We start from the raw sequence: 17,501 nt of genomic DNA on the forward strand, positions 1-17,501 counted from the left end.
CTTTCATTTTCTTGTTTTTAATTTTCTCTTTTTACTTATTTTTTTTTGGCAGTATTTTGGGGCCATTGCTTCTTACGTTGTTCATTGCCTTCTTCCCATGTTTTTAAAAGAAATACAGGTTTCAAAGAGTCAACATCGAATCAAGCTTTTACACAGCCTACCATGTACAAGGTGGATGCTAAACACGATGACTGGTAATGTATTAAAAAGAAGTTATATGGGTCGGGCAGCACTAGCTGTCGAACGTGCATGTACTATAATTGAGTGTCAAACTCAAAAGCTTCAAAAGGTTCAGTACATTTCCATGCATCAACTCCATAACCCCCATATTGTAGTTCATGGTCAGTACCCTAATCCCTGGAGCACTGCGGTGCCCCTGTTTTACACTGTTTGGTATAAAATATGAGTACTTATCACATCAGCACCAGCTATCTTCCACAGTGTTATTTTAATGTGTTTTTCCATACCTGGAGGGCAATTATGATAAAATATGAAAATCAACTGGAAGACACAGCAGACAGATAATCGACAGTAAACATATCCCTTTTTATTTCTGTCAAACTAATGCTATTGGTGTATGGTAATGCAGTGTAGACCTTTCAAATCAATCTGGAGTCACGCACATGCAACTTTAATGTGACTTTGAGAAAAATAAATGCGGACATAATTTTCACCGTGATAAATTACCTGCCTCAAGTTTTCAGTCTCTCGCAGGTTCATTTTCTACACTGAGCGGTAATGACTGAAACCAGTGTCTGTGTGGAAAGCAGGAGTACACAAACAAATCTAAAAGACAACAGCATGCTTTGAAAAATGCTCTGCAGTAATGTGTTTTTTATTAAATGCCATGACACATGCAAAAAGTGCTGTTTTTTGGTCCATTTAAAGGCTGAAATAGAGAGAACGAGAGCACTGTTTTTCTAATGTTATACGTCTATGTGTTTCTCATCCACAGAAAGCATCAGGAAGATTATCGATAAATCATCTATCAAGTTTGTTCATGGGATTAAGCTCGACACCAAAAATGGCAAAACAGAGGACAGGATACTGGTGAGTCGCTGCTTCTTTGGGTGTGTTCACCGAGGGCTGGGCTGTTTTTAATGGGCCTCTGTGTTACACTAACACCAGGTTGCTGATGTAGAAGAGCATCCGAATCCTGCAACATAAGCAGTCTGATGAGTGCACCATGTATGTACAGTATCTTTGATGTTAACTCCCACTGCAGTGTTAATGGATCTCTGCTACAGTGTTGACGTCCATGACAGCAGAGGCAGAGGCTCTCCATGATTCAACGGTGATAGTGAACGTCATTCACTGACGGCGTTCTGACTGCCGCTGCTCTTCTGTGGCTGCTGTTGGCGGCTTGGCAGGATGAATATTGGATAGACAGTATCTGAGGGAGCGGCTGTGGATTCCTCTGGGTCTGCTCTGGAGGCAGTGGGGGGCTGAGCAGCTCACAGCCTTTGATTCTGGGGTGCTTTCATCAGAGAATATGGGACAGACAGAGATGTGAAATCTCTATTTGAGCAAGTGAAGCAGGATAAAATCTGGGGCAATCAGCTCTTACATTATGGACCAGACTGGACTCGGGAAGAATGCCTGTTTTTGCAGAATGCAGTGGACGTATATGTGCATGGAAACACACACACACACACACACACACACACACACAGTGGTAACATATATACACAGTAAAGCACAGAGCAGGGTTTATTGATTGAGTGCTCCTTTAAGTGCAGCAGCTAAACCATGTCTGTATAAGCAAGATCTTATACAATCCCCAGTGAAGTCAGTGTGGTTTTTACACAGTTTATAAGACTGTTGCCCTTCCTCCAATCGAAGATTCGCCTCAACTGAGCAGCGCTTCCACTCAGTGAACGCTTTAATGATTTGTCATGTGGCGAGCATGGTTTGGAGAGTTTCTGCATGTACGGCCCTTGATATCCAGACACTTTGATATCTTTATCTGTCAGAAACATCTTTCCAATAATCTCTTTCCAATCCATGTCTCATTTACTGCTTCCTCTTAAAAGCCGAACTGGAAAGAGTTCCCGCTCCTGCTGGGCGCGCACAGAAGACGGAAAAATAGATTGGAGTTTGATCAAACGCACTGGGCTAGCTTTTTGGGGGGAGCCTAAACATGTTAAGGTTTTGAATCGAAGCTTCTTTAAGGTTGCGATCTGTCACTGCAGGTTACTTGAATTATCTTGATTTCTCACAGAGGCCTCACCTAAAGTGTCAAACAAGGGAAGATTAGAATATCTGTCCTGTAGCAGCCTCCTGCATAATTACACGCCACAATGAGCATGATGTGTGTGTGTGTGTGTGTGTGTGTGTGTGTGTGTGTGGTCTCCCTTTGATGTGAATACTTGGGTAAGTCTCTTTCTCTCCTGCTGCATCAGCATCATTTACTCCTGTTTACTTGTGTGCTCTCTCTTAACTACCACCCGTAACCCCGACTCATCACTGTAATGTGATACAATCTGGTCTTCTTAATCAACTCGTTCAGACAGTCTTTGAAGTGAAACGCAGATCCTCCTATCTCTCTCCCACCCTCCATCTCACATGCACATTTTGAGTGACTACATCTCCGACACCTCACTTGCTGCGTGGGTGTAAGAGGCTGTCAGTGTGTGGTTCTGACAGGCCTGTGTCAAGCTCCTCTTTTCAAAAAAACAAAAAAAAACACAAACAGCGAAGCGGGAGAGCTGTAATTTAATTACTGTGTTTCATTGGGGAGAGGCACATGGAGGGGGGAAGCTTTGTCCTGAGGGAGTGTTTTAGCGGGGCCATCGTAGAGAATGGAGTAAATGATTGGGAGCGACGGAGCAGAAGAGGAGAAGAAAAAGAGCAGAGGGCAGTACTCAGGGGCTGGTGGAGAGCAGCGAAATGCCAAAGAATCACTGCTCTTTGTTTGTCTTGATGGAGAGAGACACTGACTTTTTTAGGGTGTGCTTGCAAACCAAACAAACAAAAAAAAAAAAACAACAGTTGCATGACACAAATGTTACCATGCCAAGAATAAGTGGGTACAGGCACAGAAATGCTGCTTGTTGGGATGGAGATGCACAAATAAGCTCTCTGTTTGCTTTCAGATTGCCAGTCACGTCCAAACTCTCATCAACTTTGCATTGCACTGAAAATTATCCCACGCACTTCAGACTGCAGACGGCAAATTAGCGGAGGTAGTGTAGCAAAAATGCTAATTTGGCACCCTGGCCCAACATGACGGGCATTTCAGGCTCTGGAACAAATCCCATGACTTAAAATGTGGAGGCAAACATCATGATTTACTACTGAAAATGGACGGCTCTGTACTTTCAAGGTCCAGTGTGTAGGATTCAGGTTGTTATACTGGCAGAAATGGAATGTAATGTTATCTTTAGTTTATAATCCCCTGAAAATAAGAGGCGTTGTGTTTTAGTCACCTTAATGAGCCGTTTATATCTGCAAAGGGAGCGGGTCCTCGTCCAAAGAGTCCACCATATTATACTGCCATGTTCCTACAGTAGCCTAGAACGGACAAACCAAACACTGGCTCTAGATGGGGCCATTTTTGTATTGGCCACTAACGTTAGTAGCCCCTCCCTGACAAACAGCATTGGAAAAACTTCTTTTTTTTTTTTACATGAAACGGCTTTATCCAGTGTTTTTACTCGTTTAAATTACGGTATCCGTTTGTTTTGGAGAAGAAAAGACCTCTGCAGATAGTTCAGCTCCCAGTAAAAACCTTCTGAATGTCTGTTTCTTGAGTTATCAGAGAAAAAAGGTGAGCGCACATTAGTCTGTGATGAGCCAAACAGCATCGGAGAAAAACTCATTTTTACATGAAACTGCTGTATTCTGTGTTTTTACCAGAGTAATACACCATGTCCATTTGTTTTGGAGAAGCAGAGACCTCTGTGAATATTTCAGCTCCCAGTAAAACCCTCCTGAACGTGTGGATCTTAAATGATCAAATAAAAAAGGTGAACACACATTAGCAGGTGCTGGGCTAGCGGCCTATTTTCAACGAGCAGAACAGTGTAGCAGAAAACACTGATTTGTAACGTGAAACTGCTTTAGTGTTTTTACTGGATTTAACTGACCAGTCTGTTTGTTTTTGAGAGAAAGAGACCTCTGCGATAATTTGTCTACTGATAAAAACCTCCTGAGCAATGAACATTGAAGAAATCCTAACCAGTAGCTCGAGCTTGGTACACCAGAAGACCTTGAGCTCGTTGCAATCGGCAATCCTCACCTCTAGGTGCGACTACATTCTGCACACTGCTCCTTTAGATTCTGATATTAAAGATCTGGGCAGATGCTGAATGACCAGGAATTATTGTCTGTTAAGCCCGGAGCCCCTGCATGTCTCAAATGTAATATATGAGCCACTTTCATGTTTGCCCACAGCAGACGTAATGTAATGCTAATGAAATTACATCTCGTATTTGCGAGAATGTGATTAAAGCGTTGCAACATGCCGTCATCTCTCAGCGTGTATGTCAATCTATTAATGTTAGACAACGTGTCTCAGACATGAGAGCTTTTAGCCGGATCAATGCATGAATATGGAAAGGACTCCTCATTTTCCTCTCATCATTGCCATGGAAACTCCCGGGACTATTTTCTCCCCACGGGGAGTGTGACTGTGCAGTTAACTTTTCCGTAATCTGTAAGTCAGTTTGCTGTATTCTCCTTTTTCCAGGTCCTAACAACATGGCGTCTGTATTTTCTGGCTCCAAAGATTCCGGCTAAGGTACTTCTTCCTGCTCTGTGTCTCCAGTCACTGCACAGCATGAAGCTTTCTCTGTCACAACGTCAGCTGACATCTTTACTTTGTATCTGTAACAACAGATAGAATCTACATTCAACTTCTTGGAGATTCGAGCTTTGAATTCCCACCCGGAGCACCAGGTGAATTTTAACATTAATGCTGAACTCTGTGCACTCAGCTCCACTGTTGCAGCTAATTGTTTGTCTGCACTGTTGTATAATGGAGTGGTTACATCACCTTGTCCTTCAAAGAATGACAAAAAGCATTTAAAGCATTTATCAAAACAGCTACAGCGACAGTTAATGCTCTCTGAATAATTTGTTGTCTGCTGTTGTTGACGGTGATGGAAACTGCTAAGGGACTGTATGAAAATTAGTAGGGGTTGGTGGAGTGGTCAGAAATGGGAGATTTTTAATTTTATTAAATTTCTTGGGGAGAGCATGGAAAGGTTTTGTTCCTTTCAACATTTTTAATGGTGAAAGGAACAAACTCACGACTATATTTTGAGATTTTGAGTGGAGTGAGTTTTGTACTTTTTTAAGGGCTTGTTAAAATATCAATATTATATTGATATCATGACATGAGACTAGATATCATCTCAGATTTTGGATGTCATAATATCGTACAAGTTGTCTTTTCCTGGTTTTAAAGGCTGCGTTACAGTAAAGTGATGTGATTTTCTGAACTTACCAGATTGTTCTCGCTGTTGTATTATTTGCCTCTACCCACTTAGTCATTCTAATTCCCAATGATTATTTATCAGAACATCTGATTGTGTAAATATTTTATGAAAGCATCCCTACAATATCGTTGCAATATTGATGTCGATGTATTTAGTGAAAAATATTGTGGTATTTTGGGCGCCCACTAGCTCACCTGGTAGAGCCTCACCTCACTCACAAAGGCTGCATCTTTGCCGCAGCAGCCACAGGCTTAATTCCCACATCCCACAGCCCTTTGCTGCATGTCATTCCCACTCTCTCTCCCCATTTCGTGCTTTAACTGTCCTAGCAAAGAAAGCCCCAAAAAATATCTTTTAAATATTGTGGTATCTGATTTCCTCCATATTGCAGCCCTACATCAAAATATTAGTAATGCTGGGAAGGGAGCTTTTTCAAAGTGAGATAAAAGATTCAACCCCCTCCCTACTCCAATAATTTCCATACTGTCCCTTATGGCTACATTTTCTGTGCAGGTTATCATCGACACTGACAAGTCCAGCTACTCCCTGAGGTTTGAGTCACGCGAAAACCTCAATCATGTGGTCAGCCATATTAATTTCGCTCTGTCTCGAATATTCAACAACTCCATTTTTGCGTAAGTGTCAAAGATAAAAACATCTGAATGAATCACATATCTGTGCAGTGCTAGATAATCACAAAGCTTTAAAAAAACGACCTTTATTTATACAATTAAAGCTAAGATAAATGATTCCATATCTTTGTTTCTTTCATCTCTGCAGCCCTTCCATCTGTCATTCAGACAGTGACCTTTCTGAGGGCAGCAGGAAGTATTCACCCAGCTCAGAGACTTCAGTGGAAACCCAGAGGGCCTGTGGTAAAAGAGACATTATCATCAAACATGGGAATTTGCACACATGCATACACGTGCAGTCACACACACACACACACACACACACACACACACACACACACACACAGACGGGGGCACAGCCACACCACTTGGCAGCCTCGAGAGGAAGTTGGCTCACACACTTCCCAAATGGTCCCCCAGATGTTCTTTTTAAAGTGCTCTGTCACACAAATAAAAGATTGATAATTTGGACAAATGTTTCTGTGTGCATTTCCCTCCCTTTTCTCTCCTGTTATCGCTGAAGGAAGCAGCTGTTCACATCATCTCAGATTCATTTTTTTCTCTCTCTCTGTTCTTTCCTCCCGCCTGCCTCTCTCAGGAGGCTTCTCAGAGACATACGCCGCTCTGTGCGACTATAATGGCATCAGCTGCAAGGAGGAAGTGCAGTGGGTAAGAGCTGTGGGACTGTGCCTGTGTCGCTGTGAGTGCTTTTGAGTGTTACGTACAGCACTGTGCACAAAATGAGGGGGTCATATGCTGCTGCAAACAGGCTCATGGGTAATGTTGCTCTTAGGACGTGGACACCATCTATCACTCCCAGGACAACCGAGAGTTTAATCTGCTGGACTTCAGCCACCTGGAGAGCAGGTGAGGGACGGAGAGCGGTCAAACACTGTTACCTCCAAAATATAAAACCTCACTCACCTCAGTTTCATCTTTTCCAGGGATCTGGCGGTGATTGTCGCGTCGATGGCATACAACACCTGGTTCACCAAACTGTACTGCAAAGACCTGCGGATAGTAAGTATTACAGTATGTTTGCTGTGCTTATATTGGGAGGTTAAAGAGGCTTTAAAGGGACCATTCACCCCAAAATGAAAGTACATATTTTTTCTCTCACCTGTGATGCTAGTCATCAATCTAGGATAGTTGTGGTGTTAGGTGCAGAGTGTTGGAGATATCAGCCGTAGAGATGTCTGCTTCTCGCCAATATAATCTAACTAGATGGCACTCGGCTCGTGGTGCTCAAAGAGCCAAAAAAAACCTCAACAGCAATGTCTCTGTCCAGAAATCATGACCCGATTATTCAACATAATCCGCAGACCTTGCTGTGTGTGGTTTCATGTGGGAACTGCTTTTTGTTTACCGATCTACACCCGCCAACAGTGTCACTGTGCAGAAGGAAGCGTGCATCTACTACCTACAAGCTGAGTTACATCTAGCTCCATTATATGTGAGAGACAGGCAGACATCTCTACGGCCGATATCTCCAACACTCGGCAACTCACACCAAAACAATCTAGATTGATTTCAGGGTGAAGTGTCCCTTTAAGTGCCTTACAGCAAGAGTAGTATGGGCTCAAACCTTGGTTTGGGCCCTCCTGTGTGGAGTTTGCATGTTGTCGCCGTGTTAGTGCAGGTTTTCTCCAGCTTCCTCCCACAGTCCAAAGACATGCAGGTTAACTGGTAACTTAAATTGCTGTAGGTGTGAATGCGAGCTTGAATGGTTGTTTGTCTCTATGTGTCCAGAGTGTACTCCACCTCTCACCCTATGTCGGAAAATAGATGGATGTCTTTTCAGCAAAAACAAGTGAAATGTTTAGTGTTAATGTTTCCTTTTTCCTCCAGGGGTCAGAGGTCACCGAGCAGGTCCTGCACACAGTCAGCAAATCCTCCAGCCTGGAGGAGATCACTCTGGAGAACGCTGGATTAAAATCGTGAGTTCGTTCCCTCTGGCACCTCTTTTGCTTCTTATCCATTCGATCCCACACAAGTATTAACAGTTGTACGATGTCCTCTTTGGCTCTGAAGGACACTTTCTTAAGTCTGAAAAAGAATTTGCATGATGTCATCTGGCTTGTCTCAGACTGGGTTTGAGACTTTGAATTTTAAACAAAGCCTGTGTTACAAACGGGGTGTGTCTCAAAGATGTGGGCATTTATCAGTCTGGAGGGTCGATGAACGCTGCTGAGGGGCATTATCCTCCTGAGACCCAAACTTTTGTTTGGTATGCATTTATAATTTCTTGTAGCTATTTGGGATCAGTAGGACCTGATAAGTACAAAAAACTGTCAGCGATAATAAAGTCCCAGTGTCCTCAAACGAGTACCTCCTAATAAATAGTGTCTTACTTTGTTACTGTTGCTAAAATTAGTCAAATTTGTCGCCATATCAAACTACAAATATTATTAATCATAGATAAACAAGTTTCAACCATAAAATGTGATCAGGTTTTTTTTACCTTGTCCACTTTTGTGTGGGGATCTGGTGTAGACTGACTTGGCAAAGATGGCCGCCATATTTGTTTTTTACATAGATTAGTGTATTGTGCTCTTACTACCACTAGATGGCACTAAAAATTGTCCACGAACGAGGACAACAGGTCTGAGTTAAGCAGAATGAAGTATAAGGTCAAGTAAACCCAAAATGTGATGTCCTCATATGGGGACACAGGGTCTCAGGGGGTTATGGGAAGTGTAGGATCCTGTGTTTTTAGATCAAACATCGTGAAATCTCGGCTTCTGCTGCACAGGTTTGATCTTTTTTTTTATAACCTATCTCAATCAATTAAAGGTCACTGCTAAATCGCTACAGTACCGCTTTATAAATGCTTGTCTGCACTTAAAGAATATGTTTGTCTGTAATTAACTATGGATCCATTTTACAGAGACTTTCCGCAGAAGATGTCAGCTGCTCTTTCAGAGAACCCTGCTTCTGTCATCCACTCGCTCAACTTGGCCCACAACTCACTGGACAACCAAGGTACAATAAACAACTTTGATTTCCTGATTTAATGTGATGGTAAAGAGAAGCACTGTTATAGCTACACTTTTAAACCTCCTGTTTGAACGTTGCAGGTGTGTCCAACTTAATCCAGCAGGTGTGTCGCCTCAGCAAGGGACTGCGTCTCCTCAACCTCTCCAAGACCTCACTCACCTCCAAAGGTCTGTGCCTGTCTCTGTATTTCCTGTCTTGCTTTCCCTCGCTAATCCAGTTGAGCAATGTCAAAGTGTGACCACCATTTGCAGGACTTCCTACTACCTCACCTAATCAGGTGGATATTGGTTTAGTAAGACTCACAAAAGTCTTTGTAAAGCTTCAGCTGACTGATCTTGGGTTAGATTATTATTTAGGGAGTATAAACCCTCCAAAGCCCCAGATGATTCTCCCCGCTGAAGAGCTTTGTTTCATGATTTGCCCCTGCTACGACTCCATATTGACTTTTGATGTCTTGTGCTGCCCCGCAGGCAGCGTGCCTCCTGTTACCGTCTCATCTTACCGTGTACCCAGCGGAGAATTTAAATATTACATTGAAGCAGGCAGATACTATGCGCTGCTTCCCATTACATTCACTGATACCTGCTGCTGCAGATGTGTATGAATAATGTAAGGACTCAAAATGTTTTGAGAGTGTTCTCTCTTTCTTTTAATATTCTACAACAACCCCCTTTCTCTTCCTCCTCCTCCTCCTCCTCCTCCTCCTCCTCCTCCTCCCATCTCTTTTTCCTTTTATCCATCTCTCTCCCTCTCAGGAGTGGTGTCTCTCTCTCAGGCTCTGTGCTCCAGCGATGAGTACTCCAACTCTCTCCTGCACCTGGACCTGAGCAAGAACCCCGGGGTCCTCTCAGGGGAGGATGCCTCGGTCAGAAAGCACAACCCATCTGGAAACAAAAACACACACTGCTCCATTTACATGCCACTTTCCCAGCTTAATATGACGTCTCTCTCTTTCTGTTTCCAGAACTTGTATCTGTTCTTGTCTCAGCCCAACTGCCTGGTCCATTTGGATCTGTCAGGCACAGATTGCTCTGTGGACTCTGTAAGTATTTAATGGCCGCGCGAGATCGAATGTTTATGCACAACATTAAAAAGAAATGCATTGCTCTCTGCTCAATGCTCAGCCCAGATTAACTGTCTCCACCCTGTCTCATGCAGCTATTTGGGGCTCTTCTGAGGGGGTGTTGCGCTGATCTTTCCTTCCTCAATCTTTCCAAAAACTCCTTCTCCCACAGGTTAGTCACCTCTTTAAGATTACCTGAACAATAAAGGCAGCTGCAAATCCAAATCTGGGAATATATCATCCTTATTTCGCCGTTAAATGCCTCATCTCTCCTCTCTCGTCCTCCCTCTTTCTTTTTTTTTTTGGCATTATCTTCAATTCTTGCCTAATGGGAAATCAGAAATGAGCTTTGTGGGAATCACTGCTACATTGTGCTTCCTCTCTGTGGGTGTGTCTACTGCCGTTTAAAACCAGAACTCCCGGCGCTGTCTGCATAGATAAGACTCATGAATATTTAAGCAGAAGCTATCTATCATTTGACCCCACTCGCTCCCCCCTCTTAACACCAAAGCAATATTCACTCTGTTTCTCATTCTGTGTCAGTACTCGGCGCTCAGCACTGCACTCATATTTACCCAGCATGTCAACAATGTCACTTCATCTCCTCTGTGTGGCCGGTATCATCCCATCCCACTCTCTCCATCATCCGCTCACTTCTACCTCTGCTCTCTTTCATCTTGTCTTTTCTTTATGCAACAGGAAAGTGAAGGACACGCTGCCACTGTTCCGGCAGTTCTTCAGCTCGGCCTTCAGCCTCACTTATGTCAGCCTGGCCTCTATGAAGCTGCCCCCTGATGTTCTGAGGTGCTTGTCGGCTCTTATTCTCTATCCAAATCTGCACCCTTTTATCCAAACTCCTTTACAATGAATAGATGTCCTCAGCTTCCCCTCCTTGTCTTTTCTCTGTCACTATCCTTCCTGTCTCCACAGGGCTCTCCTAACAGGGTTAACCTCCAATCCTCATATCAACGACCTTCATCTGGACATCAGTGGCTGTGAGGTAAGAGTTCATCTCTACATCTGCAGTGCATTCGAAGTTAAAGGGATAGTTCAGTGTTTTCTCCTTATACAGAGTGGGGGACATGCAGTTTAAATCTTAAGCTCATCCTGTCGGCTCAGATAAGGCTCAGTAAGATCGTGTGCTTGTGACATAATGTTCAGAGATGTGGCTCATTGTGAACCTGTGGAAACAAATGCTTGAGACATGCAAGTTTGTGAATGTGTGGTCGTTAAAAACGTTAATATCTGAATGAAACTGTGAGGTTACACAAAGACTGCTGCTTTTGGGAACATGTGAGACTCACAGCAGAACACTATGTCTGAAACACAAAGTTCCCACGCTGTCAGTGACACTGAAGTCTCACATAAACAGACACAATGAAGTCACAAGTACAACTGTTGGCCCTGATTTTACAGCTGAAGTCGAGGCCAAAAAAACCTCACAGTTCATATCATCTGTGCAGTTTCTGTTAGAAATTTCTCAATGGCATTTAGAATTTTGAATTTGCAGAGTGTTTTCACAGGTTTACAAAGTGTGATTTACAACTACAGACCTGAGTTTTATATTTTTTATTCATTTTTATTTTGTTGTTATTTTTTGTTTTCAGTGCAGTCTTATTTCAATTTAGTTTTTATTAATTTCAGTTTTAGTTTAGCTTTTTTTTTTTCTTCAGGGGAAAGATTTAGGAATTTCAGAATAAGTATAACAATACAAACACAGCACTTTGTAAAGGCAGTTGAATCGCAGTAATGTAAACCTCTCAGTCTCTATAAACATTTCCACAAATATCTTCTCATGCTTGTTGTGCTGACACATTTAACCAAATTGACAAAGACTAAAACTGAAGACATTTTCTGTATGTTTTTATTTTATTTCAGTTTGTTTTGTTAGTACACAATATCATTTCAGTTAGTTTTCTTTTTTCTAAAGTCTAGTTTTATTTTATTTCAATTAACAAAAATGTTTTTTTTTCACACCTAATTTTAGTTTTTATTTTAGTTTTTATTTTGTTGTTATTATTATTATTATTATTTCCTTTATTATTTCCTTTATTTTAACTTGGAAATACGTTGAGGTAGAGACCTCATTTACAATGTAGCCGAGTAAAATTATAATAATTTAAAAAAAAAAGCCAAAGTGAAACTTACATAAAAGTGGCAACAAGAAGTAAAAACAATAAAAACCACAAGAAACTATAGTTAAATAAATTATAATATAATAATAACAACCTTGCCACAGACAAATATATTGATTGACCATTTTGAACCCATATTATCTGAACTGACTGGAAGGGTTTTCCATAGTTTTACCTCAGTGCAAAAATATGGAAGAAAAATCACTGATTCAGAATGTAAGGGATTATTATCAGCTACATTTATTTAAAGTTAAAGCCTTGATCATGCAGCAGAATGGCCCCTGTGGTATTATTATATATATACATAATAACAGATTATCCTTTGAAGCGTTAATGTGTAAGCAGTATTTTAACGTTGCGGCAAGGTGAGGTGGAGTTTTCAGTTACTTCATATACACTAAAATAAAATAAAAACACAATTTCTATCTGTAAACTAAATAGTAGCTGTAGTTCTCAAATGAGCATAGTGGAGTAAAAGCACAGGTATTGTTGCTTAAAATTAAGTTATTTCCCAGAGCACACAAAGTAGAGGGAAATATCTAAAAGCCTTTACTGTAGGGATGGGAATCACTAAAAGACCCAAGATACGATATTATCACGATATGATATTATTGCGATATTGCAATATGCTGAGTATTGTGATACAATATATTTTATATATATTCCTCAACTTTATGCCTCACTTCTCTGTAGAGCTTGGTACGGCTGTGTCGGTGAAAAAACGTCAGGACGGAGTCACATACTGACTGAATATGTAACAAAAGCTTTCACTTTCAACAACGCTAGCTTAGCTTGGCTTTCAGCAGCTAATGCTATCCCTGGATGGTGCAGTGTGACGTGAGCCCGCACGTTCGTAGTATTCCCAGAGTATTTTCTTCTCATACATTCTCGGAACCCATCGGCTGTATTTGGCGTCTGACTTCCCCGGCAGACGGCGATACAGCCTCTGGGGACAGACCCCCGATTTTTTGGCATTCCGGTTTGAGGAGGCGAACTTCCGTTTCCGACTTCCATTTATATATAAGTAAATATGCTGAACCATTGCGATGGATTCAGAGTTTGCAGTGACGGCAATTATGTTCCACCTCATTAGTTCACCGCACGGACCGTTTAACCTGGCAACAACTGCAGCCGGCTCAAACGTGATTGGTCAATATCACGCGGACTACAAACAGCCTACAACCGGAAACCAGAGCTCTTCCGCTCTTCTTCCAGAGGCAGGATCTCCGGGGTTTGCCTACAGACTCTACATTCACTGAATGTAGAGTCTGTATATAGAGACTACTTCTCATATGACACTGCTTGCAAATCGCATGTATCATATCCATGTCCCCCTTTCCTTACGTATTAAAAAATCCAAAATAAGTCCAGACATTTGATTTAATTGCTGCCGGTGCATTTCTGATTTCTTTCCCCGGTGCCTCCATCTTAGTTTTGATGAACTTCCTGCCAAATGCTGCAGACTGAGACCTCTGCTCACCAGGAAAAAAATACTCAGCGCCATCTAGTGGACTGAAAAAAGCAACTGATTTTATTATTGTAGTACCAAAGGTTATATTAAAATGTGTGTTTGCAAAAATTAATAATGTATATAATAGAAGACTGATACTTGGCGCCTGTGTATCGATACAATATCGCCACGCTAAATATCGTGATACTATGCTGTATTTTGGGGAAAATATTGTATTTTCACCACCCCTATTTTACTGTAGCGGCCAAATAATAAAAGCGCCAACATGTTTGGACCACTGTAAGTCTTCATCAGTAGGTCTCCATATGACCCGGATAACAACATGACCTGAAACTAATGAAACTGAAAATAATGAAAACATGAGGTGAGATTACACAGAAGAAAACAATTATATGCATCATAAATGGAGGATGGGTACCAGTATATAGGTTTTACCAGGCTGTGAGAAAATCAATGAAGCCTTTAAAGGGAAAAGAGGCAACAGGAAAGTTTCTGTGTTCTGTCTCTCCTCTGACCAAAGGCTTAATGTAGGGGATGAGACAGAATACAGAAGCTTAACCAAAGGGAAACTTTTTGAATCCATTGCCTGGATGTGTTTAAGTACCCTGGTCTTAATAAGGATATAGACTTCATGTGTTTTCTGTAACTTGCCTCTGATCTCTAAAAGTTAAGTTAGGTAGTTAAGGAGAGATGAAGTTAAACATTTTCACTTCGAAGCAGGTCAATTCAGTTAAATCAAACTCCCAGTTGGTTTCTGTTTATGTGCACCAGAAACAGCTCTTCAAGATATTTATTTATTTACTTGTTTAAGCAAAAAAAAAAAAGCTAACAAATGGAAGATGATGTTTTCCCTACCACTGAGCAGAGCTGCTGCAGATCACAAGCGAGGCAGAGCTCACCGTTCAGCAAACGGTGCTTGCAGAGACATAAAAAAGGCATTCATAAATCTGCCTCGCTGTGGAGAAATAGAACAATTCCCCAAAGACTAAACCTAAAATGACTGGGATTCATGCCTGTGCATATGTTGGTTTTCCCGTCTCTCTCTCCAGCTCAAGTCTGCAGGAGCTGCTGTAATCCAGGAACTCTTCCCCAGAGTCTCCTCTATTGGCACTCTGGATATCTCCGACAACGGTAGGATGGCACACTGCAACGCATCCCACTGTGACCTTGACTCTTTGTCCTCGGGCAGGAGAGGTTTTAGTGGGCTGTTAATGAATTGAGCCATGTTGAGCTCTGTGTGTTTGTGTGTGTGTGTGTGTGTGTGTGTGTGTGTGTGTATGTGTGTGTATGTGTGTTGACAGGTCTCGATGGAGATTTGCTCACCGTACTGCCGGCCCTCTCCAGACATCCCTCCCTCAAACACCTTTATCTGGGCAAGAACTTCAACATCAAAAACAGGTGCTGCTGGTGCTCTATGTCACGCTTTACTGCAGTTATCCATGTGTGTGTATGTGTGTACGTAAGCAAGAGGGCATGTGTGCTGCATATGCCAGCTCGAATATACGTGTCTGTGATTTAACTTCCGTTTTCATAAGCGGCTGCCGCTCCCCGGGCGGACAGCTCGCTGGCAGCAGGAAATGACTCGCGCCAGCTCACCCAGCCTCGTCTCTGCTTGTCTGCAGGGTTCTGGATGAAGTCCTGCAGAAGCTGGTTCATCTCATACAGGAGGAGGAATGTGTGAGTGATAACGCAGGACATTTTCTCACTCTTAAAAACATACTGCAGGATGCAAATTTATCAGTTTGCTGGCACTGGTTTTGCTTCATAATAAATCATCCAAATAGAAATAGATCAGCTGCAAAGACACAGAAAAAAATCACATATTCTAGTTCCTAGTTCCATTTTGGAAAGGAAGATAATAATAACTCTGTCAACACAGGGTTCCTGGACACAATATGCACACGGGAACATTTGTTAAGGGTTGCATGCACAGTACAAATGTGCATGTGCTTACACAGGAAAACTGCTCAGACACACATACATCAGCTCCATCAGCCGTTAGTCCAAACAATATGTACTCCTTTCCCTCAGACACAGTTTCTCTCTGGACTATATGTGCCAAAATTTCTAATATATAATTTTAAATGGTGTTGGACATCCAGTTGTCTCTTCACTGAAGCCACTAATGTGCCCTGGGCGAATCATACATCAGTTTGTCGTCCGCTCTATCATTAGCTCCATCTCGATGGCGATGCCCCCATAGTGCAAGTCCCTCATGTCCAAGGAACTTTATAGATCTAAAAATCAGCTACAAAACTGTCCTGACACTTTCTGGTTCTCTGATCAGCCTGCCTGTGACATTGATTAGCCTCTGCTAACACAAATCTCCATGGATGTGTTAATAGAACTGGATACAGTGTTGACAGCGAGGCCCTGTTTGTTCCTAGAAAATATGTTCAGTGGCGCATAAAGCCAAAAAGTTCCTGGGCATAAAATTACCCACATCTTCCGCATCACGGGGCCCATAGAGCAAGCGTACCAGAGACATTCGCCAGCCAAGCGGCTAAGTCAATCGTGTGGCTCTTCTAGACCAAATGGATCAAATTCTGATACTGAAAGGAGTCATTTCGCAGGGGTTGTGATGCTCAAAAAAAAATGTATCCACAGGTTAACAGACGTGACCTTCACAATATGGGCCCCTATGTCCAATTGGTTTCTTTTTGTCATATATTAGTGCCTATGTTCTGTTAAAATTTAAAGGAAAACTTAGTTATGTTTTAACCTGGGCCCTAATTTCCCATGTTTTTGTGCCTGGAAAATTGGAACAACAGTTTTTGAAATTGGCCCAGTATTGGGGAAGACTGTGAAACAGGCTGCAGTGTAATCACTGTGAGCAATTGTGCACCGTTAATTTACGTCAACTAAAAGTGCTTGTTTTTTCCTCTGACAGGCTCAGATTGCTTTAAGTATCTGACAACATAACAGAAAGGATCCCTGCAGAGAAATGAAACATTTTTCTTCACCTTTAGCTGATACAGTGTGTTTGCTATTGTGTGTAGCCAAGTTTGCTCAAGGAGAAGTCTCATTCAAGGACCTCAAGGACTTTTTCACATTCAGCTCAAAATCAGCTAAATATTCAGCCATGACAGTCACAATATCTTTAATAACACTAAGCTACACTTTCACATTTTGTCAGTCAGCTTTGGCGAAATTTCAAAGCGAGACGTCTCCTTGAGCGAGACTTGGTCACAATAAGAAACAGACGAAAGGCCAAAGGTACAGAAAAACATTTAATTTCTCTGTAGGATCTTTTCCATAATGTTGCCAGACAATTCTTATAACAGTCTGAGCCTGTTAGTGGAAAAAAAATCACTTTTAATGGAGTGTTTGGTCCCATTAGTCACTTAAGGTGCTTTCAGTCGAACTCAAGTTATTTTGCCCCCTCAGTGCGGTTCGTTTGGGCACTAGTGTGTGCACCAAAACAAGTGCGGTTCGTTTGGGCACTAGTGTGTGCACCAAAACAACCGGACTGAGACCTTCTTGAAGAGGTGGTCTCGGTCCGGTTACAAACAAACTCTGGTGTGGTTGGTTTGTGGTGAGAAGGTGTTCCGACCTGGATCTGAACCAACTGCAGTCACATGATAGCCTGAGTGTCAGACTGAAGCTCCCAGAACCTTCAGTCTGACATCGCCTCCATTGAAGGCGATTTACAAGGGGGAGGGAATTTGATTTTTCCCTAACCAATCAGTAGAGATCAACGACTCACCCAGAATCTGACGTCATTAGTATCCATGCCTCGGGGGTGCCGAAAACAAGTGAGCA

General features: G+C 42.1%; 1 protein-coding gene across 1 annotated transcript in view; it reads left to right on the forward strand.

Moving 5' to 3' along the window:
• LOC126397304 (capping protein, Arp2/3 and myosin-I linker protein 3-like) overlaps positions 1 to 17,501 on the forward strand; it is a 51,581-nt gene that overhangs the window by 5,973 nt on the left and 28,107 nt on the right. Inside the window, exons 2-20 of the mRNA XM_050055973.1 lie at positions 956 to 1,050; positions 4,691 to 4,741; positions 4,840 to 4,899; positions 5,955 to 6,076; positions 6,222 to 6,316; positions 6,672 to 6,742; positions 6,867 to 6,940; positions 7,018 to 7,093; positions 7,922 to 8,010; positions 8,961 to 9,055; positions 9,151 to 9,237; positions 9,826 to 9,935; positions 10,035 to 10,112; positions 10,229 to 10,305; positions 10,833 to 10,937; positions 11,064 to 11,133; positions 14,789 to 14,870; positions 15,041 to 15,137; positions 15,362 to 15,416. Of these exons, the coding sequence (XP_049911930.1) occupies positions 956 to 1,050; positions 4,691 to 4,741; positions 4,840 to 4,899; positions 5,955 to 6,076; positions 6,222 to 6,316; positions 6,672 to 6,742; positions 6,867 to 6,940; positions 7,018 to 7,093; positions 7,922 to 8,010; positions 8,961 to 9,055; positions 9,151 to 9,237; positions 9,826 to 9,935; positions 10,035 to 10,112; positions 10,229 to 10,305; positions 10,833 to 10,937; positions 11,064 to 11,133; positions 14,789 to 14,870; positions 15,041 to 15,137; positions 15,362 to 15,416 (1,589 nt within the window). The remainder of the gene's footprint in view (positions 1 to 955; positions 1,051 to 4,690; positions 4,742 to 4,839; positions 4,900 to 5,954; positions 6,077 to 6,221; positions 6,317 to 6,671; positions 6,743 to 6,866; positions 6,941 to 7,017; positions 7,094 to 7,921; positions 8,011 to 8,960; positions 9,056 to 9,150; positions 9,238 to 9,825; positions 9,936 to 10,034; positions 10,113 to 10,228; positions 10,306 to 10,832; positions 10,938 to 11,063; positions 11,134 to 14,788; positions 14,871 to 15,040; positions 15,138 to 15,361; positions 15,417 to 17,501) is intronic.

Source organism: Epinephelus moara, chromosome 10 (assembly GCF_006386435.1).
Source record: "Epinephelus moara isolate mb chromosome 10, YSFRI_EMoa_1.0, whole genome shotgun sequence".
Taxonomy (NCBI): Eukaryota; Metazoa; Chordata; class Actinopteri; order Perciformes; family Serranidae; genus Epinephelus; species Epinephelus moara.